The sequence below is a fragment of the Oncorhynchus mykiss genome, chromosome 22, assembly GCF_013265735.2.
Source record: "Oncorhynchus mykiss isolate Arlee chromosome 22, USDA_OmykA_1.1, whole genome shotgun sequence".
Lineage (NCBI taxonomy): Eukaryota > Metazoa > Chordata > Actinopteri > Salmoniformes > Salmonidae > Oncorhynchus > Oncorhynchus mykiss.
In genome coordinates, this window is record NC_048586.1 from 11,852,377 (window position 1) to 11,878,829 (window position 26,453).

The following is a 26,453-nucleotide window of genomic DNA, read 5'->3' on the forward strand; positions in this document are numbered from 1 at the left end:
AGACTATTGAGATGCACTCATTGATTCAATGCTCGGCCGCCAGACTAATTTTAGACTGTGTGTGTGCAATCCCTTCCACAGCAGCAGTCTCGAACTCCGAAATGGTTTGGCAGTCATGGGCAGGTGAGAAATGACGTCAATGCAAACTTCTCTGAAATAGACGCGTTCAATATTACTTGCCCCATATAAATAGGATTACTATTGAACACATGTTTTTTGTTTGTCAATGTGTGACTTTAAACGACAGTTTATTCACCCGATGACAGTCGTCGCCAATTGGACACCTAAATGATGGACTCAAGAAGATAGGCTACATTCTATACAAGCGGTCTATCCTCCAACAACCTTGAAACTTTGAAACAATAATTTTGGTAAGAAAATATCTTTGTCGATTAGTTTAATTTTTTTCCTTCTTCTCAATAATATATTTATTTGTGTTCACGGGAATAACAAGCTTAGATATGTCCCTTCGGTGTTTCTTTACCATTTTAAGTTGAATAGAGAAAACAACAATTGAATGCGTGGTTACAAGAAGAAACGTTTCTAAGGACATGATACGTTTTGTCAGAGCTGCGGCAATGAAACAGCTAATTATTCTCCAGTCATATATTTCTCTCGGGCAATGTCTGTCTGGTCTGAGCACAGTTATACAGTTACAGGCTACCATTTATAATTGTATAGGCTACAGGGAATAGTGAAGTCATGTCTCCTGCTGTAGAGGCAGTAGCCAAATGGGCTATTATATATGTTCCAAGTCTTTCATATACCCTAGCCCTAACAAAATGTAAGAGCTTGAACATCATACTCGGTCACTGTAAAACCAAGTCTTTAGGATGTGAACACATAGCTCAACATTTATTTGTAACACTTTTTAAGCATGTCAATGCATTTAGAATATCGATGAAAATGAGTGGCAGTGTTTTGATTGTAATCACAAGTCAATTCCAGAACATGTTTACTCACTGTAAAGCTTTTTACACACGTGAACATGTTTATTCGGGACAAGGCGTTTAGGTTTTAACACAAGACACTTGGGTTGCTGTTCGAAGGCTGTATTGGAAAATGTCCCAGTATGCCTTTGGAGTGAATGTGAGAGAAATCAACCCATGCCTGTGTTTGTTAGTGACAGAGACATCATTGTTGCATTCAATACTTTAGTGTGTAGTCATTCACAACCTTCAATAACAATAACTGCTATTTTGATTTCACAACCAAGACCATCTAAACTGGAACAACTATCTCAGTAACAGGCGCAATAAATCCAAATCCCTTACAGATTGGATTAGTTTAGAACAATTGTACAGTATAAGATGAATCAATCAATGTGCTTGAGGAAACAGTTTTTTAAAAAAAAATGTATCTATCAACCTGCAACAAAGTATGCTGGGAAACATCTTTTTTTTGGCTCAGAGTTCATGGAAATTAACTTAACACAGTCGAGTAACAACACCATGCGTTTTGAAAAGGTTTATTGAATCAAATGTCCTGTTCAGTTGTGCTGAAATGTAGGTAAGGTGACAGACATTCCGAATAAATGCCTTATCGGCTTATTACAGGTTATTGTCCTAGCCTGTCATAACCCAAAGTGTTGTATTACTCCATTGTTTATGTTTTTGTTGTCGTTTGAGTCTTTGCTAACAAAAAAAGATACAGCTTCAAAATGTGTTTAGAACTATTATTGCAATCTTATGGACATGCCAGCCCATCTCCCATAGCTTGCCAAAATTGTCTGGGTCAGAAATGTTTATTACACATTGTTCCTTTAATTCTGGTGGGGGTGAAAAACTGTTTCAGTCATCTCTCTCCCCCTCCCCCCATCCCCCAGGGAGATGGCGAGTGACGACCAGGTGGCCATCTTGACAGACGACGAGGAAGATCAGAAGAGGAAGTACGTCATGGCAGAACCCTTCAACACCCTGTCCAAAACCTTGGATCAGATGGCAGCAGGTGCGGACACCACCGCTGCCTCCCAAGGTCCAGCATCACCCCCGACAGACACATCTGACACCCCCAGCAATGACTGCCTGGAGAGGAACTGCGTGCAGATCGACAACCACCTACTCATCTCCAAGGTCTTCTACTTCTTCTTCTATGCGGCCTATGGGTCCCTGCACCCGTTGCTGTCTGTCTACTACAAGCAACTGGGCATGACGCCCAGCCAGAGTGGCCTGCTGGTCGGGATTCGGTACTTCATAGAATTCTGCAGCGCCCCCTTTTGGGGGGTGGTGGCGGACCGCTTCAAGAAGGGCAAGGTGGTGCTGCTGTTCTCCGTCTTCTGCTGGTTGGTGTTCAACTGCGGCATCGGCTTCATCAAGCCTGCCTCCATGACCTGCGTGGAAAGGAAACCTACAGTCGTGTCCCCCACCAGTCCCGCCCAGATCGGTCCGTCGGCCAATCACAGCAGGAACCGCAGGGGTGCGAGTGGAGACTTTTTCCCCCTCCCTTTTGCATCAGACTCAGTTAGTGCTCCCCTGCACAGGTATGTGAGGAGCGATGGTGGTAATATCACTGGACCCAGTACTGTCACGGGACCTGTGCCTTCCTCCACCATCTCCACAACAATGTTGACATCTTCCCCCTCCACCACCACCACCACCACCACCACCACCACCACCACCAAAACAAAAACAACAACAAAAACAGCAGCAACAACAACAGCCGGCTCAAAACCTGCCTCAAATCTGACCATGACCAAACCAACCACCACAACCACTACTACCAAAGTCTATGACATCATCTCCAACCACGACCAGGTGGAGACCATCTTCCTCCTGATCCTGCTGGTCATCATCATTGGCGAGTTCTTCAGTGCTCCGGCTATGACCATCGTGGACACGCGCACCCTGCAGTACCTGGGCTCCCACCGGGACCGCTATGGTCTGCAGAGGATGTGGGGCTCCCTTGGCTGGGGCCTGGCAATGCTGTGCGTGGGCATCTGGATCGACCACACCCACATCAAGCTCTTCATCCAGGGCACCGGCTGCATCGTGCCTGACTACAAGAACTACCAGATAGCCTTTATTGTCTTTGGTGTCCTGATGGCTGTTGCTTTTATAGTGTCTACTCAGTTCTACTTTGAGAGTAGTACTAATGACCATCGGCCAATGGAGGCACAGGTGGAGGAGGATAAGAGACAGGATATGGAATCTCCTCAAGCGTCCAGTGGCGTTTCATCTCCCGAAGGGCATACGGTGGAATCGTTAGAATCTCAAAGTTCCATCAGCCAGCGGTTCCTTTACTGGGACCTCCTTCGGCTGCTGTGCAGTGTGCAATACGGCTCGGTGCTCTTCGTGGCCTGGTTCATGGGATTCGGCTACGGCTTCGTGTTCACTTTCCTCTACTGGCACCTGGAGGACCTGAAGGGGACCACCACGCTTTTTGGAGTCTGCTCGGTGCTGAGCCACATCTCGGAGCTGGTAGCCTACTTCACCAGCCACAAGCTCATCGAGCTCATCGGCCATATAAGGTATATCAAGGGGGCATGGGTCAAAAGCAATAGCCCGGTCCCAGATCTGTTTGTGTTTCTGTACGTCTTGTCAACTCCTGCGTGACCCTAGAAGTTAGCTAGACAGCACAAACTGATCTGGAACCAGGCAACAAAAGCAAGGCCAAAATGAGATTATTCTAGTATAGTTGTATGTAAAGTCACAATATTATTTTATTTCTTTCAGTTTGATTGAATTCCACATAATAGCCAACTTTTTTGGAGATTTGATGGGATTTAGGCTTATCAGAAAGCATAATTTGTTCAGACTTTACACTTGTTTACTTTTTGTCAGTGAACTTAAATAACCTTAAGCATTTAGTGAATTCAGTGAATCGACAATCTATGTGAATTTCCTGCCCTGTCCCTGTGGGAACTTGACCAGTAAGCTGAGTGCTAGAGTGACACAATGAGTGAGTGGAGTGTAAGGTAGTTTCAGGGGTGATGTAGTAGCCTGCTAAAGGAAGACGTAGGTGTGCTACATAGGCTATAGCAGACCGCCCAACAGCCTCAAACAAACATATGGTCAATTCATAGGATGACAGACATTGGGAGAGCTCTGCTCTGTTAAATTTCTAAGAGGGAAACCTACTCCCTCCAGCTAGTGTGGTCTCTTTATCTCTCTCTCGCTCTCTCTCTTTCTAAATTGTGATTTATTGTCTGTTTGGATTGGAGAGAGAGAGCGAAAGGAAGGGAGAGGAGGGAAAGGCAGAAACCCAGATGTTGACTAAGTGGGCATTGCCCAAATTGGCACACAGTTTGCAGAATGGACAAGCTGTTTTTTCTAGACATTTGCTATTTTCCCAAGCTTTAAATGCAGTGTTTTGCTTAAGGGAAAGGAAAGAAACATTGGTAAACAGGAAGACCCATCCTGAGAGCTCAGAGAGGATTTTTTTGTCAGTTCTTCCGTCTCCCGTCTGCCCTGTGATATTTCTCAGGCGGGTGACACTTGCCAAATCACCCACGCCTATCTATGAACAGGATGAATCATTTGTAATAACAAGGGTTAGCCAAGGGCTGGTCTCCCAGTACAAAGCTACAATGTGCCGCTTATGTTATTCAAATATGGTTGTTTTAAGTGCAGCCAGAGCAGTTTCCTAGACAATGGGAAAGTCTCTAAACATTGCATTCATATTATCAACAAACTAACTATGGATTCGTTTGTAAAAAGCACTGTATGTAGTACTAATACAGGTACATGTGTAAAAACAACTAACATTTACACCAATATTTATACTTTTTACAATGCCATCAGCATTGTAGAGAATGAATGGACAGTGCTGTGCTGAATCGATGGAGGAGAGCTCTGCTCTTCTCCCACAGAGTTTCACTGTGTGTGTGGTGTGTGTGTCTGGACTCTGTCAGATCTTTGTTTGATGGCCTGGTTTCTGCCTGGGCTGCTGGCAGGGCCTGTGGAAGCCTTTTGTTCCTTTGGGGACGTGTGTGTGCGTATAACCCAATCCTGTCCATTACTTCAGCATGAGGCTCTCCATTGATCTCCTGAACTAAATGCCTGTGCGGATCGATTGGTGAGCACAGAAACACTGCGCAGGGGCTTTTCATATTAGGCTGTTATTCAAATTGCCTGTCTCACGCTAAGATTTGCATGGGTATCTCTCCATGTCTGAGATTTACATGGGGCATAAGACTATGTGGAGATAAATACTGAAATAGTCGTTGCTGTCTGTGTCTGTTTGTGTCTGTGTCTGTGTCTGTCTGTGTCTGTGTCTGGTAACACATCGACCAGTTAGATGACTGCTGTGTGTATGAGTCTGTGCATGCCTCCTTTCCTGTCCAGCTCTAGTCTCTGTGCAGCAGTTATCTGGTCCTTGTGACTGGTCCTAGTGTTGTCAGACACAGCCTGCCCCGGGGTTAGAATGACTCACTGTATGACACAGGCTTAAAGAGCCACACACACCCAGCTCGAAAATAGCCCATGAGAGAAAAAGCCTAAAACAGTACCTATAGCATTGCATGTCCAAGGTCAATATATGTAAAATATGCATACAGTATGTAAACTAGAATTGTTAAATGTGTCAGTATATTTGCATAATGTTTTTGTAGTTGTAATGTGTTCATGCCCACTGAGTATCCACAACACACACTCTCTTTCCATGTCATAGACTGACCAGGTGAAAGCTATGATCCCTTATTGATGTCACTTGAATCCACTTCAATCAGTAGATGAAGCGGCAGGGTAGCCTAGTGGTTAGAGCGTTGGACTAGTAACCGGAAGGTTGCAAGTTCAAACCCCCGAGCTGACAAGGTACAAGGTACAAATCTGCCCCTGTTCCTAGGCCGTCATTGAAAATAAGAATTTGTTCTTAACTGACTTGCTGACATTTAAAAAAAGAGTAGGAGACAGGTTAAGGAAGGATTTTTAAGCCTTGAGACACTTGAGACATGTTGTGCATGTGCCATTCAGGAGGTTGAATGGGCAAGACCAAAGATTGAAGTGCCTTTGAACAGGGTATTGCGCTGTCGGTGTCATGCGCCTTTGTTTGTTTCAAGAACTGCAACACTTCATGCTCAATAGTTTCCCGTGTGCATCAAGAATAGTCCACCACCAAAAGGGCATCCGGCCAACTTGACACAACTGTGGGAAGCATTGCAGTCAACATGGGCCAGCATCCCAGCATCACCTTGTAGAGTGCATGCCCCGACGAATTGAAGCTGTTCTGAGGGCAAAAAAAGAGGGGAGGGTGCAACTCAATATTAGGAAGGTGTTCCTAATGTTTGAGGGGGGGGGGGGGGAGTATGGTGAATCAGGTCAAGGGTTTGATTGGACAGGATGTTGTCATAGGAGACGGGCACCAAACATCCAACAGTGTGGGAATGAAGGACATAGAAGTCTGTTCAGAATGATATAGAAGTCTGTTCAGAATGATATAGAAGTCTGCTCAGAATGATATAGAAGTCTGCTCAGAATGATATAGAAGTCTGTTCAGGGACAGTTCGGATTTAACCTCTAAGCTTTGGCCTTACTTTCACCTGCAACTCCGTCGATATGTAATAACTTGCTATAGCTTTAGGATAGTTTTAGGGTTATGTTGGGGAATGGGGGATGGTTAGTTAAACAAAGAGGTGAAAGTTAATCTATAAACCATCTGTAGTGTACTATTGAAATGGTGTTATCCGACCTTCTCCTCCTCCCCTTTTCCTCCCCAGGGTGCTGTACATCGGGCTGGCCTGCAACACGGCCCGCTATCTGTACATTTCCTACCTGGAGAACGCCTGGGTTGTCCTGCCCATGGAGGTCCTTCAAGGTGAGGCTACACTGGGTCTCGGGCCTCACGGCACTGCAACGCATGCGATATCTATTGACTTAGCTTAGCATAAGTGTTGACATTAGATTGAAAGGAGGAGGAAGTAGTGTTTGGACTGGGAGCCCTGTTGCCATGTTGCCTCTCAGAGTTCAAATCAGGAAAGGATAGCTCCCCTCAATGACAAGAAAAGCTTGTCCTTCGCCTGGAAAAAGCCCCTTTCCTCCGTATCTAGACTACTCTGATAGCCACATTTAGGCCATGAATTACAACGTTGCAGCTATACACAAATATGCTTATAACGATTGTAATCATTCACCAGAGGCGTAACAACACCAAATAACTATGTTTAGAGACACACACAATCTCATTTCAAAATCTCCACAATTCTAAAGGAGGGGTATGACAGTAACAAACAAGACAAACAAGTGATGGCCGTAGCTCTGGTCTGAGAGGATAGTGACGATATGGGCTAGCTAAAGAGCTGAATAGGGGGCGAGGCAAGCCAGACAGACCTAAGGAGGGTATGGTAGCAGGTTTGATGGCTTTGTCCTATTATTGGTAGCTATACATGAGAAAACGAGGCGTGTTGGATGTAAACTGGCTAGTTGAGCCAGTTCAAACATGACACACCCAAGCGAGTGTTAATGACTATGGTTAAGTCCACTCTCTCTCGCCTGTCACCTGCCACGAACACACACAGGACATGTCCTCCCTTTGACATCAATTAGAAAATGTCTCCCAAAATGTATTTATTTTCCCTCCCAAATAGTCTGGTGATGTATACAGCTTTTAATGAAAACAAATGACAGTTTAACGGGTCTGCTTGTTTGTTTCTGGTTATATACAAAGATGTGAAAGGGACTTCATTTAAATGTTTGTTTGTTCTACAGATGTTTCTTTTCATGACCCAGTACTGTATATCTCTGAGGGGAGGTTTCATGATCTTAAATTAACAAGCCAATAACTTGTCCTAATCGTATTACTCCCTGCCCTGACCTAGTGTAACGACGTATGCGTATTTGTGTAGATGTGCCCGAGTGTGCGTTTCTCTCTTGCACTCAGTCTCTCTGTATCTCTGTGTATCTAGGTGTGACCCATGCCTCAGTGTGGGCAGCGTGTATCTCCTACCTGAGTGCTGCTGTACCTCCAGAGCTAAGGACCTCTGCCCAGGGTATCCTCCAGGGCCTGCACCTGGGGCTGGGCCGGGGCTGTGGGGCCATGGTGGGGGGAGTGTTTGTCAACTTCTTTGGTAAGAGCCACTGTGATGGAAAAACCCCAGCTGGATTGTATCGAAGTTGCATTGAATTGAATTGCGTGTCTCCCAGTTCAACCAATGAGAGATGGAACTATTGGTGTCACTCGTTAAAGGTACAATTTGTTAAATGGGCATTAATTTAAATGACCATTGAGAAGAGCAGTAATCTGGATTATACCTTCAACGGTGACTTCTACATGACCAACTCACAGTCATAGTGGTCCCACATGCCTTTTCAAAAGGTTTTACAACGCCTCCCCTCCTTATAAACATGCCCTGTCCTCTGTGGTTTTCATAAGATAATCCAGATCTTATTTCTTAATAAACTACCACCAGTCCCATCTAAATCGTAAGGATAGGAATTTTATGGTCTGCAATGCATTTGGCTGCACTCTCAGAATAACAACTCTGTGTGTCTCTCTATGCTCTGAAATGGGGGGGGGGGGGGGGGGGGGGGTGTAAAATATATCCCTTACAGTGCTGAAATTGATATTTATTTTCAGTTTCAGTGTTATATGAAAAGCAATGAGTGAAATACATTTATGTATTTTAAGATTTTGTTTCCAAAGCCTAGGGCACTCAAACTCAATGCTGGACCTCGAAGCCAGTTCCACTGCATTCTTTCATTGTTCCCCTCTAATCGGGGACTGATTTAGACCTGGGACACCAGATATGTGCAATTAATTATCAGGTAGAACAAAAAACCAGCAGGCTTCAGACCTCATAGGGTAAGAGTTGAATACCCCTGGCCTAGGGAGTAAGGGCTAGGGGTTGATTTGGAATTAAGAAATACTGTGAACACCTTTGTCTATTTGGGTTATGGTTTAGGAGCAGCCCACACCTTCAGAGGGATAGGAATCGCCTCCCTCGTCATCCTCCTCCTCTTCGCTCTCATCCAATGGCTGGCTGTGCAGAGTGGGGAGAAAAGTATGTGTTAATAAAGTTGATCCTATCCTACCCTGTCTGCTTCAGGCTGTGCCTCTGCATGGGCAGAAAAACAGCATTTGCTGCACCTATTATCCCCCTTAATGGAGAAGTGACTGGCTCCCAATGTGGCAAGCATAACATGTACTACCACTAACTTTAAATCCAGTTTTTCTATCAGCAACTGAGATATTCAGACATTAGAATGCTGAATGAATCATGTTTAGGATGTCAATAATAGCGGTAGTCGTTAGGCCAGACATCTTAGCAGAATAAGCATTTTTAATCGTTATGAAAAATGTTGCTTACGTTGTTTTCCAGATACCAAAATGCTGGCGGAGAACATTCCCGTCCCCTCCAGTCCTGTTCCCATAGCAACCATCGACGTTATCCAATCAGATAACGTCGCCGCAACAACGCCACCACCAAGGAAGACCAAGCACCAGGAGGAGCAGGAGGACATGAGCAAGCCCGCCTGGGTGGTGTCCGCCTCGCCCTGGGTCTCCCTGGCCTTCGCCCTGCACCAGATCAGAGAGATCGCTGTCCTGGCCAGGAGCAGCCCTGCCAACAACCATCAGCCGCTCGAGGTAGGTAGACAGGGTGGCAGCTCGTGGGGTTTAGGCATAGACTTCTAGGTTCAGGCTGTGATTTGAGGCTGGGCCCAAAGGTGCATGTCACTGGGCAGAGAATGAAACAGTAGGTAGTTTTATGTGGAACACAGGTGGTTTATCTAGGGATTTGTGCACGTACCAGCCAAGGTTCCATGTTGAATAATGTTCTCCTGAGAATTGTCTTTTTTATGTTGTGTCCCATTTTGAAGAAAGGTGAGAATATAATACCTGCCTTTAGAACTGTATTTTATGAGGGTATTTTTGCATATCTGTGCCAAGTACTATACTTACAGTATTACAAATAACTATGATGCAACACTTTACCTTTGCTCTGTTTGGTAGGAGATCAATGAGATCAGCATAGATGAACCAACAGAGGAAACCTCCCAGTCCTCATCTCAAGACCCCCCCAGCAGGTCCCCACAGACGGAACCCTCTCAGGGGGAAACCCCCCTACCTGACCAGGATCCCCCTATGCCTGCGGACCAACCACCCCTCCCCACTGGCCACACACAGTAAAGAGGGAACACATTGCACATTTTGAGAAACTGTCCCCAAATGTTTTCCAAGCAACACCACCAACCGACAGAGTCAAGTGCTGGCGGAAGACCAGTTATTAAAAGAGTGAAGAGTATGATTTTACAGACTGGACAGATGAAAAATACAGGCCAAAATGAGAGGTTATATTTTTCCTCTTAGCAGAGGACTTAACCAGAGCCTTTAGGGATCTGAGGAAAAGCTCTTGCCTTGAAGTAGCTACTGTTGCACTTTCAAATGGATGTAAAAATTGTAAGTTATTTTTTAAAACTTGGAAATCTGGATATTAGGTTTGATTGAATTAGGGTTCTATTTGTCTCAATGGCCCTCAAACTGATCAAGTGCCTGAGCCTCGTCATAGGTTGGTGATTCACACTCATGCAGAAGTGACACACTCAATCTAAATAGCCATGTGTGTAATGGCTGCTTACATAGAGTTTAGGTGCACGTTCAATAAGAAAACGTTGTGGAACCTTGCAGATAGAAATGTTATGATTGGAACCGACAGAAAGTCAGAGAGACATGTTTGTTCTACATACTAGGCTGTATCTGGAACAAGTTGCTCTCCAGAATGTGGCCCTGCTATTACATGTAAATGTTTACTGTGTCTAGTCTGACTATCAACCACTGATGCCGTGGAAAAATACTTATTTAAAAAAGGTTTATGAAGTGATCGTGTCAGATCTGATATCCACCAGTCTTTCAGGGTAATGTCTATTTAACTATAACTCCCATCAGTTATCCCCCCCCCCCCCCTGTGAATGTATTTCCACATGCATATGTCTAATGCCTGGCCAAAATTTCACAAACATAAAATATTTAACTACAGTCTTATTTAGACAGAAATTGCAAGTATGTCAAACTGCTGTCCTCCAGGACTATCTAAAACTGTTCAGACGTTGTAATGACCTAAGCATTTTACATGGCATGGCTCATCTGCTGCGTAGCCTAAGCCAATGTATTTTAAATCAGGCAGCCTTTACTACTCTCAGTGCTCTGTGGCCTTTTTGTATCTCTTTAAGGTGAAACATCAGTTCACAATACAATGTCACTGGGAAAAAAGATGGGCTTATTTATTAATCAATTGAAACAAACCTTAAAAAGAATCATCCTTGGATCATAATGGCCCAAATCATCATTCCCAAAATACAAAAACATTAAAAATGATGTTTGATATAAAATTACAATAAACGTTTTTTTTCTTTCTGGCCTGTGGGAGAAAAACATTGCTTTTGCCAGATTTGGTCCAATCAAAATCTCCCTTCGATGTTTACAGCTGTTCTGGCTGTCAAAGGCGGCAGTTTCCTAAGCAGCCAGGTGGGGGCGGTAGATAGTAGTTGACTGGATTCCACAGCTAAGAAGAGTACGTGAGAGTTTGTTACAGTGACCCAGCAGGGAAGCAGGTCTCATAACCCCAGGCACTTACCACACACAGGAGGAGGAAAAAACAATGTACTCATGATTGTTGCTGGTTTACCTGAGAACTGTAAACATGAGCTCAAAGTCATTCTTGTGATTCCTGCAATTATGATGCAGTGTTTTGGATTTGAGATGGAGAATTCTGCTTTGATTTCATTTGCAGTGTAGAGTGGGAACCCCAAAGTCAGATTAACTCAAGGCCCCCCTTAAAAATATACATATATCTCTGAGCCAGGATAGGATAGGCACACCAAGTCCCCCGTCTCCTCTTAGGTGGAATTATGATTCACAATCACTCAGACTAGATTTATAGTGGGATTCTATTTGGTACATATGATGAAGCTTAATTTATACTCCTAGCTGTTAATGTGTTTTATGTCGATTCATTCTGTATGAAGATGTTGATCAATTGAGTTCATAAATCACTTAAATATTTTTTGCCAGCATGTTCGACCCCAAAGATCAACCTGAGTGGTATTGCCCCCTAGTGTTAACTGGCCATATTAGGAACCAACCTGTCCACTACAGAGGTTTAAAATCTGATCTTAGAACAGCTCCATGTCCTCCTCCTCAACGTCCTCGATGACGTGGGGCTCTAAAGGCGGGGTGAAGGCGGCAGGGGTGGGAGGGTAGAAAGGAGCGGGATAGGATGGGGGCAGCCAGGGGGCGGAGCTGTCCGGACGGGGCATGGTGGTGGGGGTGGTTGGTGTGTAGAGGGGGAGGGGGCTAGGTGCAGGCGGAGCCCTGACGGAGCTGTCCATCTCGTCTTCGCTGAGGTCCTCGTCAGCGCCCAACCCCAGCACCCTGTGCTGGGCAGAGGTGAAGAGCATGTTCTCGTTGTTGGCTGCTCCCGGGCCGTACTGCTGTCCGTGATTCTGCTGCTCCCCCGGGGTCACGTGGCCGCCGCCTGTCAGAAAGGCTGCAAACCTAGAAATGTAATTTAGCAGAGTTGAGTCATTCACCAGCACTCCGTTCAGTCAAGCTCTCATCAGCTGGGTGCTTTTAGAGCAGAAAGTTCAGAATATTTGTGTGTCAGTCTCATACTGTTGTTATGTTTTAAATGCAGGGAGCTATTCTTATCCGTATTTTTTTGAAACTGCACTGCCGGTTAGGGGCTCGTAAGTAAGCATTTCACTGTAAGGTTGTAATACCTGTTGTATTCGGCGCATGTGACTATTACAATATAATTTCATTTGGATCCTGAGGACAAGATGTGTCCTACTTTAGTTAGGATGTGAGTGGTGTAGTTTGCGTGTTTGTCCCGTACCGTTGTGGGGAGCGTAGTCGGAGGACCATTTCCCAGGCAGGGAAGCCAGGCGTAGTGCAGAGCCTCCTGAGCTCCTCAAGGGAGGCTGTGGTGTGCACCTCCCCCTGCTCTCTGTACTCCTCATCTGTGAGGAGGCGTACCTGGGGCTTCCTGCTACGCCCAAACACGCGCAGGAGAGAGGTAAGTAGACGCCCTGTTAGCCTGGGGGAGAGAGGGAGGGACAGCCATCAATCAAACACACAACTTTGGATCGAAAGCATCTGCTAAAAAGCCAATACTATTCATCTCCATTACCCAAATCCACCTTAGTAGTATATCTAATGTCAAACCACAAATTGACTGTGTACCTGCATGTCCCCAGCAGCAGTCTGTAGGCATAGGGCAGAGCCTTGAGCACCAGCAGGATGCCCAGGAGTAGGTAGGAAGCCTGGGGGTAGGTCACTCCGTAGTACATGAGGCCCATGGCCAGGCACTGGAGCCCCCAGGTCAGTAGGGACAGGGTGCGCTCGCTGCTGATGGGCCCGTGCTTGTAGCAAACCGCCCAGCTGATCAGGCCCGTTATTACCAGGTAGCCTGGAAATAGAGAAAATGATGAAGTGAGGGAGAGAGAAATTGAAAGATCTGTTGGTTCCTATCTGATTTATAATATTTTATAGAGAAAGCAACATAAGCAAAGACACAGAAACAAAAACGTAACCGGTTAGATGAAATACTCCAATTGAAAGCCCTGTGTAATTGGAACAGTGAAACAGTGGAACCCAGTGGATTTGAGGCATGCCAGTAAGGGTGAAAAGAACACATTTGAACGCTAATCCACCCAAAGCCCTTTTTGTTTCCAAGCACAGAAATCAATGTTCCAGCAGCATTGCCGCGCACTCCTAATCCTAACGTGCCTGCGGATTCAACCATTTTCAACCCAGTGTGTGCATAGAGAGAGGGCAAATTGATTTGGCAGCAAATCCACTCCATTGAGGAGTGTGGAGAGGCAGTCGGTAACTGTAGGCTACTTCACCACTCCACATCCACTTGGCCCTCTTATTATGACCGACTCCTGGGAGTGAATGACTCAGAGTGGACGCTGACCCATCCTCATTAGTCATGAATATATTACGGTATCATGTCTGTAGTGAGAGCATATCATTTATCAGGGGCCTTCATGTAAACAGTGTTCATACTGGGTTCAAATGTGCAAGGCCTCGCAAAGACAGAATTTCAATGTAGACTAAATGCCTCCTACTGCTAACTGAACAGTTCAAGTCCTAGTTACTGACCTTATTTTAAGCAACAATCTCTTAACTAAACCAACTCACCCAAGGCATGTTTCCAGTAGAGAGTCGTGATGTCTTCCCAGTGGTTGAACAGCGTCTGGTATCCCAGGTAGGACAGGCCGGAGCCAGCACCAAACAGCGTGATGAACATGGCCCTCTGGAGGTGACACAGGCAGGTAATATAACAAGGTAAGCCTAATTCATCTGAGCCACCCAGAGGACTCTTTCTCTATTGAATAACTCTCTCCAAATGTTGGATTCTACAGTTAGAAGACATCTCTCTTTAGGATAAGCCAGACCAGAGTGACACGTTTGGGGTCTGGCCATCTGATTTTTACAGGCACGGTGGAGGCTTCGTCCAAAAGGGCAAGTTCTGAGGGGGCTGGGGTGGTAGGCTAACCCTCGGTTACGGAGGGCGTATCTCCTAGCTAAGAATATGTATATGTTTGGTCCCATCACTTTAAACTAAAACTAATTTTGATCAATCACCCTGATTAATCATTTGGATCAAGTCTTTAGGCAGTGCGATGGCCTTTTATATACAGTGAGCTCCAAAAGTATTGGGACAGTGTCAAATGTTTTGTATCTGTACTCTGGACTTGAACTTATACAATGACTATGAGGTAGAAGTGCAGAGTGTCATTAATGTAAATATATTTAGAAACATATTATATTCTTATTTACAAAAGTGACAATACATTATTTACCATTAATTTACAGTGAGGGAAAAAGTATTTGATCCTCTGCTGATTTTGTACATTTGCCCACTAACAAATAAATGATCAGTCTATAATTTTAATGGTAGGTTTATTTGAACAGTGAGGGACAGAATAACAACAAAAAAATCCAGAAAAACGCATGTCAAAAATTGTATAAAGTGATTTGCATTTTAATGAGGGAAATAAGTATTCGACCCCCTCTCAATCAGAAAGATTTCTGGCTCCCAGATGTCTTTTATACAGGTAACGAGCTGAGATTAGGAGCACACTCTTAAAGGGAGTTCTCCTAATCTAAGCTTGTTACCTGTATAAAAGACACCTGTCCACAGAAGCAATCAATAAATCAGATTCCAAACTCTGCACCATGGCCAAGACCAAAGAGCTCTCCAAGGATGTCAGGGACAAGATTGTAGACCTACACAAGGCTGGAATGGGCTACAAGACCATCGCCAAGCAGCTTGGTGAGAAGGTGACAACAGTTGTGATTATTCGCAAATGGATGAAACACAAAATAACTGTCAATCTCCCTCGGCCTGGGGCTCCATGCAAGATCTCACCTCGTGGAGTTGCAATGATCATGAGAACGGTGAGGAATCATCCCAGAACTACACGGGAGGATATTGTCAATGATCTCAAGGCAGCTGGGACCATAGTCACCAAGAAAACAATTGGTAACACACTACGCCGTGAAGGACTGAAATCCTGCAGCGCCCGCAAGGTCCCCCTGCTCAAGAAAGCACATATACATGCCGTCTGAAGTTTGCCAATGAACATCTGAATGATTCAGAGGACAACTGGGTGAAAGTGTTGTGGTCAGATGAGACCAAAATGGAGCTCTTTGGCATCAACTCAACTCGCCGTGTTTGGAGGAGGAGGAATGCTGCCTATGACCCCAAGAACACCATCCCCACCGTCAAACATGGAGGTGGAAGAATTATGCTTTGGGGTGTTTTTCTACTAAGGGGACAGGACAACTTCACCGCATCAAAGGGACGATGGACGGGGCCATGCACCGTCAAATCTTGGGAGAGAACCTCCTTCCCTCAGCCAGGGCATTGAAAATGGGACGTGGATGGGTATTCCAGCATGACAATGACCCAAAACACACGGCCAAGGCAACAAAAGAGTGGCTCAAGAAGAAGCACATTAACGTCCTGGAGATGCCGAGCCAGTCTCCAGACCTTAATCCCATAGAAAATCTGTGGAGGGAGCTGAAGGTTCGAGTTGCCAAACGTCAGCCTCAAAACCTTAATGACTTGGAGAAGATCTGCAAAGAGGAGTGGGACAAAATCCCTCCTGAGATGTGTGCAAACCCGGTGGCCAACTACAAGAAACGTCTGACCTCTGATTGCCAACAAGGATTTTGCAGGGGCGTCAAATACTTATTTCCCTCATTAAAATGCAAATCACTTTATAACATTTTTGACGAGCGTTTTTCTGGATTTTTTTGTTATTCTGTCTCTCACTGTTTAAATAAACCTACCATTAATATTATAGACTGATCATTTCTTTGTCTGTGGGCAAACGTACAAAATCAGCAGGGGATCAAATAATTTTTTCCATCACTGTATAATGGGCACAAAATAATCTGAAACACAACCAAAACAAACAGCAAATGCATCCAACAAGTTTATAGAGTCACAAGCTTGATGTCATCATTACGTGCTATGAATATGGCACCAAATATGAAACAATTTTTACTACTTTAATACACATAAGTGGATTTGGCTCACAAGGTGAAACATCTGTCAATGTGTCCTTGAGCAGGACTAGCTAAATTATAAGGCAATTCAGAGAAGCACTCATGACTCCATTCTAAGCACACCAAAAGTACGATCTGCTTCTATGAATTGCCTTGTGAAAACCTTTACATTTATTTATCCATTATTTTACCAGGTAAGTTGACTGAGAACACGTTCTCATTTACAGCAACGACCTGGGAAATAGTTACAGGGAAGAGGAGGGGATTGAATGAGACAATTGTAAACTGGGGATTATTAGGTGACCGTGATGGTTTGAGGGCCAAATTGGGAATTTAGCCAGGACACCGGGGTTAACACCCCTACTCTTACGAGAAGTGCCATGGGATCTTTAATGACCTCAGAGAGTCAGGACACCCATTTAACATCCCATCCGAAAGACGGCACCCTACACAGGGCAGTGTCCCCAATCACTGACCTGGGGCATTGGGATATTTTTTAGACCAGAAGAAAGAGTGCCTCCTACTGGCCCTCCAACACCACTTCCAGCAGCCCCTGGTCTCCCATCCAGGGACTGACCAGGACCAACTTCAGAAGCAAGCCACAAGCATAACCTAACACTGTTAGGTCATATTTTATTATTTAGCTAATCATGTTGGCAATATAAAAAACTTTCAAATTATGCCCACTTGACCCAGATGCGTGGTCCACGGCAAGTTCTCACAATACAAGAAACAGGCTCATTTTGTTCAGGACAACCCAGGGTATAACACCATGCTAACTTGTAACTGTACATCAAACATAGTGATCATAAACGTTTATATAGTATGTTACATTTTATGGAAAAGTGAAGTGCACATTTGGACTCACTGTTGTTTAGCTTGCTTGAATAATAAAAAGCATGAGCTGGTGCAGACCCAAAGAAAGTTGGTAGAGGTGCTGACTAACAGCGAGCAAACTATAGGCTGTAAAAAAAATATGGAGTTGCACGCGCTATATACAAGCTCACAGTAATTTATTAGTTTAAAATGTTTCAGCATCACTGTGCCTTCTTCAGGTTGTATATTGCATGAGTTTAATGATATGGAAAAGTGAAGTGCACAAGTGTTTGGCTTGCTTGCATGAGATCAAAGCAGTATTTATTATAATCATTAACATCTTTCAAAATACATTGAGTCCTCGTAATTTACAGCATTTGCTTCACTAGGACAACACATTTTCTTTCAAAAGTTGCCAAATTGAAGGAAAAGGGAAACCGCACACTGCTCTTGGTAGTATCACTGATATTTAATAAGCTTACGTATTGGCCTCATGGCCTTCGTCAGATCTTTAGTAAAAAAAAAAAATAATTGCTCCCTTATGTAGACCTAGCCCCACCCACAAAAGTTGCCAAATTAGCAGGAGGGATGGAGCAACTTCTGTCAAAACCCATACAGAGCTGTTAAGTGGAGACCCTGAGCTCTGACGTCATGTATAGAATGTTACTGTACAGCCACTGCATGCACGTGTAAAGGGCTATGGTAAAACAAAGCAAGAAAATTAAGTAGAGTGCATTGACCGTACTGATTAGCAAAGCTTGTCAAATTGAAATGTGGGACGTCTTTTGTAATTAGCCTAAAGCAGTAACAGCTTGAGCCTAAAGGTGATTCTTACCGGTATAGCGTTTTTCAGGATCAACAACAGAAAGACAACAATGGAGAGAACTCCCACTGAGATTCCTGAGGAATAAAAAAACAAAGAACTCCTGCCAAAAAATAAAAATATACATTATTGTTTTCTGTAGTACCACTATTCAACCTAGAATAGCTCAATCACAGGGTCAATTCAGTTGTAGAACTACAGTGCCTTCGGAAAGTATTCAGACCCCTGAACTTTTTCCACATTTTGTTACGTTACAGCCTTATTCTAAAATGTATAAAACAAAAATAAATCCTCATCAATCTACACACCATACCACATAATGACAGAGCAAAAACAGATTTTTAGAAAACATAAATATCACATTTACATAAGTATTCTGACCCTTTACTCAGTACTTTGTTGAACCACCTTTGGCAGCGATTACAGCATTGAGTCTTCTTGGGTATGACGCTACAAGCTTGGCACACCTGTATTTGGGGAGTTTCTCCCATTCTTCTTGCAGATCCTCTCAAGCTCTGTCAGGTTGGATGGGGTACGTTGCTGCACAGCTATTTTCAGGTCTCCAGAAATGTTTAATCGGGTTCAAGTCTGGGCTCTGGCTGGGCCACTCAAGGACATTCAGAGACTTGTCCCGAAGACACTCTTGCGTTGTCTTGGCTGTGTGCTTTGAGTCGTCGTCCTGTTAGAAGGTGAACCTTCACCCCCAGTCTGAGGTTCTGAGTGCTCTGGAGCAGGTTTTCATCAAGGATCTCGCTGTACTTTGCTCCGTTCATCTTTGCCTCGATCCTAACTCGTCTCCCAGTCCCTGCCACTGAAAAACATCCCCACAGCATGATGCTGCCACCAACATGCTTCACCGTAGAGATGGTGCCAGATTTCCTCCAGACGTGACGCTTGGCATTTAGAACAAAGAGTTCAATCTTGGTTTCATCAAACCAGAGAATCTTGTTTCTCATGGTCGGAGAGTTTTTAAGTGTCTTTTGGCAGACTACAAGCAGGCTGTCATGTGCCTTTTAGTGAGGAGTGGCTTCCGCCTGGCCACTCTACCATAAAAGCCTGATTTGGGGGAGTGCTGCAGATATGGGAGAATCTTCCAGAAGGACAACCATCTCCACAGAGCAACTCTGGATCTCTGTCAGAGTGACCATCGGGTTCTTGGTCACCACCCTGACCAAGGTCTTTCTCCCCCGATTGCTCAGTTTGGCCGGACGGACAGCTCTAGGAAGAGTCTTGGTGGTTCCAAACTTCTTCCATTTAAGAATGATGGGGGCCACATGCTGCAAACATTTTTTGGTACCCTTCCCCAGATCTTTGCCTCAACACAATCCTGTCTCTGAGCTCTACAGACAATTAATTCGACCTCATCAATCAATCAAATTCATTTATAAAGCCCTTCTACATCAGCCGATGTCATAAAGTTCTACACAGAAACCCAGCCTAAAACCCCAAACAGCAAGCAATGCAGATGTAGAAGGACGGTCAAGGGGTCTGAATACTTTCCGAAGGCCCTGTATATGTGGCCTACTGGATGGTTCTTCTGCTACTGAAATATTCACATTTTAAAAGGAGCAGTGCATTCAAAAATGTGATTTTTCCTGTGTTTTATATATATTTACACACTATGAGGTTGGAATAATACTGAAATTGTGACAATTATTATAACGCACTTTTAATGTAAGAGCTGTTTGAAAAGACCACCTGAAATTTCAGCTTGTTTGGCTGGGTGGGGTTTTTGTTATAATTTAATAGACCAACAACTAAGAGAGCTTGCCCTCCTCTCTGCTAATAACAGAATGTTTTCAGGTTGCACATCCCTCCCATAAAGCTCCTCCAATTAGGCCCATCTCTCAGACCACTCCCAGACAGTCCTAGCAAAATTATTGCTTCAGAAATTGCCTTTAGCTGAGAAGCTATTTTTGTTTCTTTTTGACCATTTTAATTTAATCACAGTAAGGTACTAAATTGTTACCCAGAAATGTTTTGATGTTGAGATAAAAATGTCTGCATTGGACCTTAAAGTCTCACACTGCATGTTTACCAGGACAATAGGATTGAGATCTACTAAATATAACTAACACACACACAACGTAAGAATGGTAAAACCTTACCTACACAAAGCCCCAGCAAAGTAGAAGAGGGTGAGGCCACATGCAAAGAGTCCAAATCGTATTTTATTTAACCCTGTAAGTAAAGAGTATGGCTGTTAATACTCATTCTGAACTTGAGACCAAACCGGTAGGTTGACTGCAATTACCAACAACAACAATAAGATAAGATAATCTCACGTTTGCCCCTGACATGTAGAGAGTGCTCAGAATTGGCCCTCGGGGTCTTCACCATGAAGCACACATCCTCCTGTTCCAGTGGGATGTCCAGGCTCTTCTCCCTGGCCACACTGGGGCTGGGAGGCCAATAGTGGTTGACCAGGCACCAAGACAACGTGAGGAAGTGGCCTGGCTCGTAGCAGTTCCTGGTCCCCTCGATGGGGTACACAATGTAGACCCCTTCTTCACCTGTCACTCGCACCTTGAAGAAGAGTCAGATAGATGCTTTATATGAGCAATGTTTGGTTTGTTGCTGTTACAACATAGTAACGACAACTATCATGTCATTGCAGTAACTTGCCTAATTTATTGTATGGGAGCATATAGACACACACAAAACGTGTCTCGTGTTTGGTGTACACATGAGTATCAACAGTTAATCGTGAGCTGTTGTGAAGCAAGCACCCATGGTATACCTACAGGACATGTGTAGCTTTCTTACCTGAAAGGTGGACCAGATGTCTTTCCATTTGATCACTGTGCCAGAATTGTAACAGAAACATCTTGTTCCAAAATGAGTGGTGTTTTGATTTTCTTTAAGATATGTGCAGTCTGGAAGAATACAACAATAACGTGTTAATCAGACATAGTAGCTATATTTAATGTGAAATTAGTAAGCTAGTTACTTTACTAATGGCTAGTACGTTAACTAGCTAAAATGGCTAGTAGCTAGCTAAGTAAATTCACAAGATTATTGCTCTTCGTGGACTAGCTAATGTTAATGGCTAATTTAGCTAACTTATGTAGTTAGCTAACGTTACTACTAGCAAACGTTGCTCTGAATTAATTGACAGACCAATCATACAGTAATATGGATGTTACACACAATAAACCAACTAGTTAGCTAAATAGCCAACTAGCTAGCTACGTTACCTAACAACAATAGTGGATAAGGGGAAAAAAATACTGTCGTTAGCAAGATAGGCTAGCTAACGTTACAGTCATTACTTAGCTACAACATTCACCTGCGTCTGAAAAGCCAAGGCTTCCTTCAACTTGTACACATACGACATTTACCAGTACAGCTAAAATGGATAAAATTGATATATCGGAGCAAGGATTCATAATTCCTAGTTGTTGTTAGCAAGCAAGCTATTGTTGTTCACTGTACTTTCAAATTCGGTGGTTACGAATTAGACCAAAGTAAACGATACTGATAAACATATCAAGTTTTTCTCTGGTGAACAAACAATCTACATGTATGTTATTTGAATATATATTTATACGCTTTGATGTTGTTTTACAATCATTTAACAGCTAGAGCTTGCATCACGTATTTTCAGTTGTAGTTCACGCAACCGTGATTGATTGCTTTAGCCTTGATCAGCATCTGCATTGAAATTGAAAGCATGACAAGAATGAGCGTGTTTAGGCAATTTCTGGCTAAATAATACGTGTTGCAAGAAATAATCAAGTTATTATTTAATCAATAATAACACCATTGCCTAGGATAGTTTGATGATTTCTGACTCTGACTACCTTTGGGTGCCCCCTGTGGTTCCCCCTCGTGGATCCTTAAGGAAGATGTGAAATACATTATTTTAATTTTTATTTTAGAGGCTAGTTGAGAACAAGTTCTCATTTACAACTGCGACCTGGTCAAGATAAAGCAAAGCAGTGCGACACAAACAACACACAGAGTTACACATGGAATAAACAAACATGCAGTCAATAATACAATAGAAAAAATAATATATACAGTGTGTGGAAATTAGGTAGGATGAGGGAGGTGAGGCAATAAATAGGCCATATTGGCGAAATAATTACAATATAGCAATTAAACACTGGAGTGATAGATGTGCAGAAAATGAGTGTGCAGGTGGAGATACTGGTGTGCAAAAGAGAAAAATAAATAACAGTATGGGGGATGAGGTAGTTGGATGGGCTATTTACAGATGGGCTATGTACAGGTGCAGTGATCTGTGAGCTGCTCTGACAGCTGGTGCTTAAAGTTAGTGAGGGAGATATGAGTCTCCAGCTTCAGTGATTTTTGAAGTTTCTTCCAGTCATTGGCAGCAGAGAACTTGAAGAAAAGGCGGACAAAGGAGGAATTGGCTTTGGGGGTGACCAGTGAGATATACCTGCTGGAGCGCATGTTACGGGTGGGTGCTGCTATGGTGACCAGTGAGCTAGGATAAGGCTGGGCTTTACCTAGCAAATACTTATAGATGACCTGGAGCCAGTGGGTTTGGTGACGAGTATGAAGCGTGGGCCAGACAACAAGAGCATACAGGTCGCAGTGGTGGGTAGTATATGGGGCTTTGGTGACAAAACAGATGGCACTGTGATAGACTGCATCCAATTTACCGAGTAGAGTGTTGGAGGCTATTTTGTAAATGACATCACCGAAGTTAAGGAACGGTAGGATAGTCAGTTTTACGAGGGTATGTATGGCAGCATGAGTGAAGGATGCTTTGTTGTGAAATAGGAAGCCAATTCTAGATTTAATTTTGGATTGGAGATGCTTAATGTGAGTCTGGAAGGAGAGTTTACAGTCTACCCAGACACCTAGGTATATTCTAAGTCAGAACCGTCCAGAGTAGGATTGCTGGACGGGTGGGCAGGTGTGGTCAGCGATAGGTTGAAGAGCATGCATTTAGTTTTACTTGCATTTAAGAGCAGTTGGAGGCCATGGAAGCAGAGTTGTATGGCATTGAAGCTTGTCTGGAGGTTAGTTAACACAGTGTCCAAAGAAGGGCCAGAAGTATACTAAATGGTGTCGTCTGCATAGAGGTGGATCAGAGACTCACCAGCAGCAAGAGCGCCATCATTGATGTATACATAGAAAAGAGTCGGTCCGAGAATTGAATCCTGTGGCACCCCCGTAGAGACTGCCAGAGTTCCGGACAACAGGCCCTCCGATTTGACACACTGAACTCTGTCTGAGAAGTAGGTGAACCAGGCGAGGCAGTCATTTGAGAAACCAAGGCTGTTGAGTCTGCCAATAAGAATGTGGTGATTGAGGCCTCCCGGGTGGTTAAGGGCGCTGTACTGCAGCGCCAGCTGTGCCACCAGAGACCCTGGGTTCGCGCCCAGGCTCTGTCGTAACCGGCGGCGACCGGGAGGTCCGTGGGGCGACACACAATTGGCCTAGCGTCGTCCGGGTTAGGGAGGGCTTGGCCGGTAGGGATATCCTTGTCTCATAGTGCACCAGCGACTCCTGTGGCGGGCCGTGCGCAGTGCGCGCTAACCAAAGTTGCCAGGTGCACGGTGTTACCTCCAACACATTGGTGCGGCTGGCGTCTCTCCCGAGCCCGTACGGGAGTTGTAGTGATGAGACAAGATAGTAGCTAGTAAAACAATTGGATACCATGAAAAACGGGTAAAATTAAAATAAATAAAATAATGTGGTGATTGACAGCGTCGAAAGCCTTGGCCTGGTCGATGAATACAGCTGCACAGTATTGTCTCTTATTGATGGCGGTTATGATATCGTTTAGGATCTTGAGCGTGGCTGAGGTGCACCCATGACAAACTCGGAAACCAGATTGCATAGCGGAGAAGGTACGGTGGGATTCAAAATGGTCAGTGATCTGTTTGTTAACTAGGCTTTTGAAGACTTTAGAAAGGCAGGGCAGGATAGATATAGGTCTGTGGCAGTTTGGGTCTAGAGTGTCTCCTCCTTTGAAGAGCCAGATGACTGCAGCAGCTTTCCAATCCTTGGGCTCTCAGACGATACAAAAGAGAGGTTGATCAGGCTATTAATGGCGGTTGCAACAATTTCTGCGGATAATTTTAGAAAGAGAGGGTCCAGATTGTCTAGCTCGGCTGATTTGTAGGGGTCCGGCATCCAATCAAGGCTTGGATGCCACATTCATCAGCGGCTGTGCTGTGGTGTGGACCTGAATCAACCTCAACCTACAGTAAGTGTTTAATTGTTGCATTAAAACAATACTTCCTATAAATCCTTTGAACCAACAACAAAGGTGTAGAATTCAGTAAAATTGCAATTAATAGGCTTCCGCACTGCACTGACTGCACTGTACCATGTTAGAGTCCCCATTTTTTGTATGAATGACACTAATTTTCTATGTGTGAGAATACTTGGGAACAAATTTCTTAAATTAAAATCACTTGGAGCTCATATTCTAGTGTTTTTACAGTCTTTTATGTCTAACAATAAAAAATTATAATATTTCTTATTATATTTTGGGGACAGAAGGTTGGTCGTTATGATGGGGAATTTGAGACAGAATATCTAAAGGATTGTACTATTAAACAGACTTTCCAAACGTAGGTCTGTTGTAGACCCACTTCCTCTTAGTATATGTCACGTCAAAATAAAAGTCCTCCACAGGTTATTCATTTGTGGTCCACATATGGAGCACGTGCAGGACTTTCATTTTGACATGAGGTAAGTAAAGAGGAAGTGGGTCTACAATAGACCCACATTTGGAAAGTTTGTATAATAATATAATCCTTTAGAAATGTCTTCAAATTTCCTCTGTCATGATGACCAACCGCCCAGCTCACCAGCACATTAAATTGAAACGGAATTGTATTTATTGTCTGGCTTCCCACGGGCTGTTTTTGTGCAACCCAATACAATTGAAAGCAACGCTGGTGTATTTAAATACACCCATATTGCTAAAAGCACCTAAGTAGCCTACCATGGTTCACAACACTGAAATATAAGCTGCTGGAGATGGAAAGTATCTCCACCTCCCACCTCCCACATACTCAAGGATGGGCACAGACAGACAAGGAAAGAGGGAAAATGCAACAAAAAAAAAAGCAACAAAAAAAACTTAAAAGCAGGCCAGATGAAAATGTCATTTTTGTTGCTGTTTCTGCGCCCTTTGAAAATGGAAGGGGGATTTTTGTGGTGGGCGGACGCACACAGCAGGCAGCACGTGGCGGCTTTTTCATTTCTCTAGGATGCTGAGGCGACGGCGGCGGCTTTTCCTGACAGGCACGCCCACGCTGGGCTGAGGGCTTACTGTCACATATGCTGCCTGGCTTGCTGCTGCCTGCCTCCCCAAGTTATGCTAATACCACTGTTTGTTTTTCAGACACTCATCCCCCCTTTCTCTTCCTCCTCCTCCTCCCCTCAGTCTCTAAGTAAACATTCTTAGTTACCCACCCCTCTCCACCCCCAAAATATTATTTCTGAATTCACTATGGTCTCAAAACGGATCAGTTTGCTCTGAGATTGTACTGTACCATTTCTCCTAGTGAAGAAGCAGGCCTATTTGCAGTCTCATTGTGCTGATGTTCCTCTATCTCAAATCAAATAAAAGTTGATTGGACATGTACACATGTTACAGTGAAACGATTGCTTGTTGTCTTGGTAAGCAACGCCAGTGTATATTTGGCCTTGTGTTTTAAATTATTATTCTGCGGAAAGGTGAATTTGTCTCCCAGTGTCTGTTGGAAAGCAGACTAAAACAGGTTTTCCTCTCGGATTTTGCCTGTGCTTAGCGCTATTCCATTTATTTTTATCTTAAAAAACTCCATAGTCCTTGCTGATGACAAGCATACCCATAACATGATGCAGTCACCACCATGCTTAAAAATATGAAGAGTGGTACTCAGTGATGTTTTGTGTTGGATTTGCCCCAAACATAATGCTTTGCATTCAGAACATTAAGTTAATTTCTTTGCCACATTTCTTGTAGTTTTACTTAGGTGCCTTATTGCAAACAGGATCCATGTTTTGGAATAGTTTTATTCTGTACAGGCTTCCTTATTTTCACGCCGTCATTTAGGTTAGTATTGTGGTGTAACTACAATGTTGTTGATCCATCCTCAGTTTTCTTCTATCACAGCCATTAAACTCTGTAGCTGTTTTAAAGTCACCATTGGCCTCATGATGAAATCCCTGAACAGTTTCCTCCCTCTCTGGCAACTGAGTTAGGAATGACGCCTGTATCTGTCACGCCCTGACCTTAGAGATACTTATTTATTCTCTATGTTTGGTTAGGTCAGGGTGTGACTTGGGTGGGATAATCTATGTTTCTATTTCTTTGTTGTTTTTGCCTAGTGTGGTTCCCAATCAGAGGCAGCTGTCTATCGTTATCTCTAATTGGGGATCATAT

General features: G+C 43.9%; 2 protein-coding genes across 3 annotated transcripts; one reads left to right on the plus strand and one right to left on the minus strand.

The window, feature by feature from the left end:
• The first annotated feature begins 27 nt into the window (after nucleotides 1-27).
• Nucleotides 28-11,285, plus strand: LOC110501387 (major facilitator superfamily domain-containing protein 6). 2 transcript variants are annotated; one of them, XM_021578920.2, is made up of 8 exons: nucleotides 28-123; nucleotides 248-371; nucleotides 1,826-3,466; nucleotides 6,653-6,750; nucleotides 7,838-7,999; nucleotides 8,834-8,932; nucleotides 9,251-9,516; nucleotides 9,883-11,285. In XM_021578920.2, the coding sequence occupies exons 3-8, from the start codon at nucleotides 1,830-1,832 to the stop codon at nucleotides 10,057-10,059; spliced, it is 2,439 nt and encodes an 812-aa protein (XP_021434595.2). In that variant the 5' UTR covers nucleotides 28-123; nucleotides 248-371; nucleotides 1,826-1,829; the 3' UTR covers nucleotides 10,060-11,285. The 2 variants fall into 2 exon arrangements, with proteins under 2 accessions (XP_021434595.2, XP_021434596.2); XM_021578921.2 differs by having other exon boundaries at nucleotides 73-123; nucleotides 267-371.
• nemp2 (nuclear envelope integral membrane protein 2) lies at nucleotides 11,129-21,697 on the minus strand. Its single transcript, XM_021578923.2, has 9 exons — nucleotides 21,381-21,697; nucleotides 20,858-20,967; nucleotides 20,377-20,617; nucleotides 20,200-20,272; nucleotides 18,104-18,194; nucleotides 14,074-14,188; nucleotides 13,111-13,336; nucleotides 12,764-12,964; nucleotides 11,129-12,423 (listed from the first exon to the last, which is right to left on the minus strand). Exons 1-9 carry the CDS (start codon nucleotides 21,478-21,480, stop codon nucleotides 12,042-12,044), a joined length of 1,539 nt encoding a protein of 512 aa, XP_021434598.2. The 5' UTR covers nucleotides 21,481-21,697; the 3' UTR covers nucleotides 11,129-12,041.
• Between the last annotated feature and the right edge of the window lie 4,756 nt (nucleotides 21,698-26,453).

Coding starts and splice junctions, on each gene's coding strand:
- nemp2 (XM_021578923.2), bottom strand. CDS start 21,480: ATGAATCCTTGCTCCGATATATCAATTTTATCCATTTTAGCTGTACTG. Junction 20,968..21,380: donor CCTTGGCTTTTCAGACGCAG/GTGAATGTTGTA, acceptor GTATTCTTCCAG/ACTGCACATATCTTAAAGAA. Junction 20,618..20,857: donor ACATCTGGTCCACCTTTCAG/GTAAGAAAGCTA, acceptor CTCTTCTTCAAG/GTGCGAGTGACAGGTGAAGA.
- LOC110501387 (XM_021578920.2), top strand. CDS start 1,830: ATGGCGAGTGACGACCAGGTGGCCATCTTGACAGACGACGAGGAAGAT. Junction 3,467..6,652: donor GAGCTCATCGGCCATATAAG/GTATATCAAGGG, acceptor TTTCCTCCCCAG/GGTGCTGTACATCGGGCTGG. Junction 6,751..7,837: donor GCCCATGGAGGTCCTTCAAG/GTGAGGCTACAC, acceptor CTGTGTATCTAG/GTGTGACCCATGCCTCAGTG.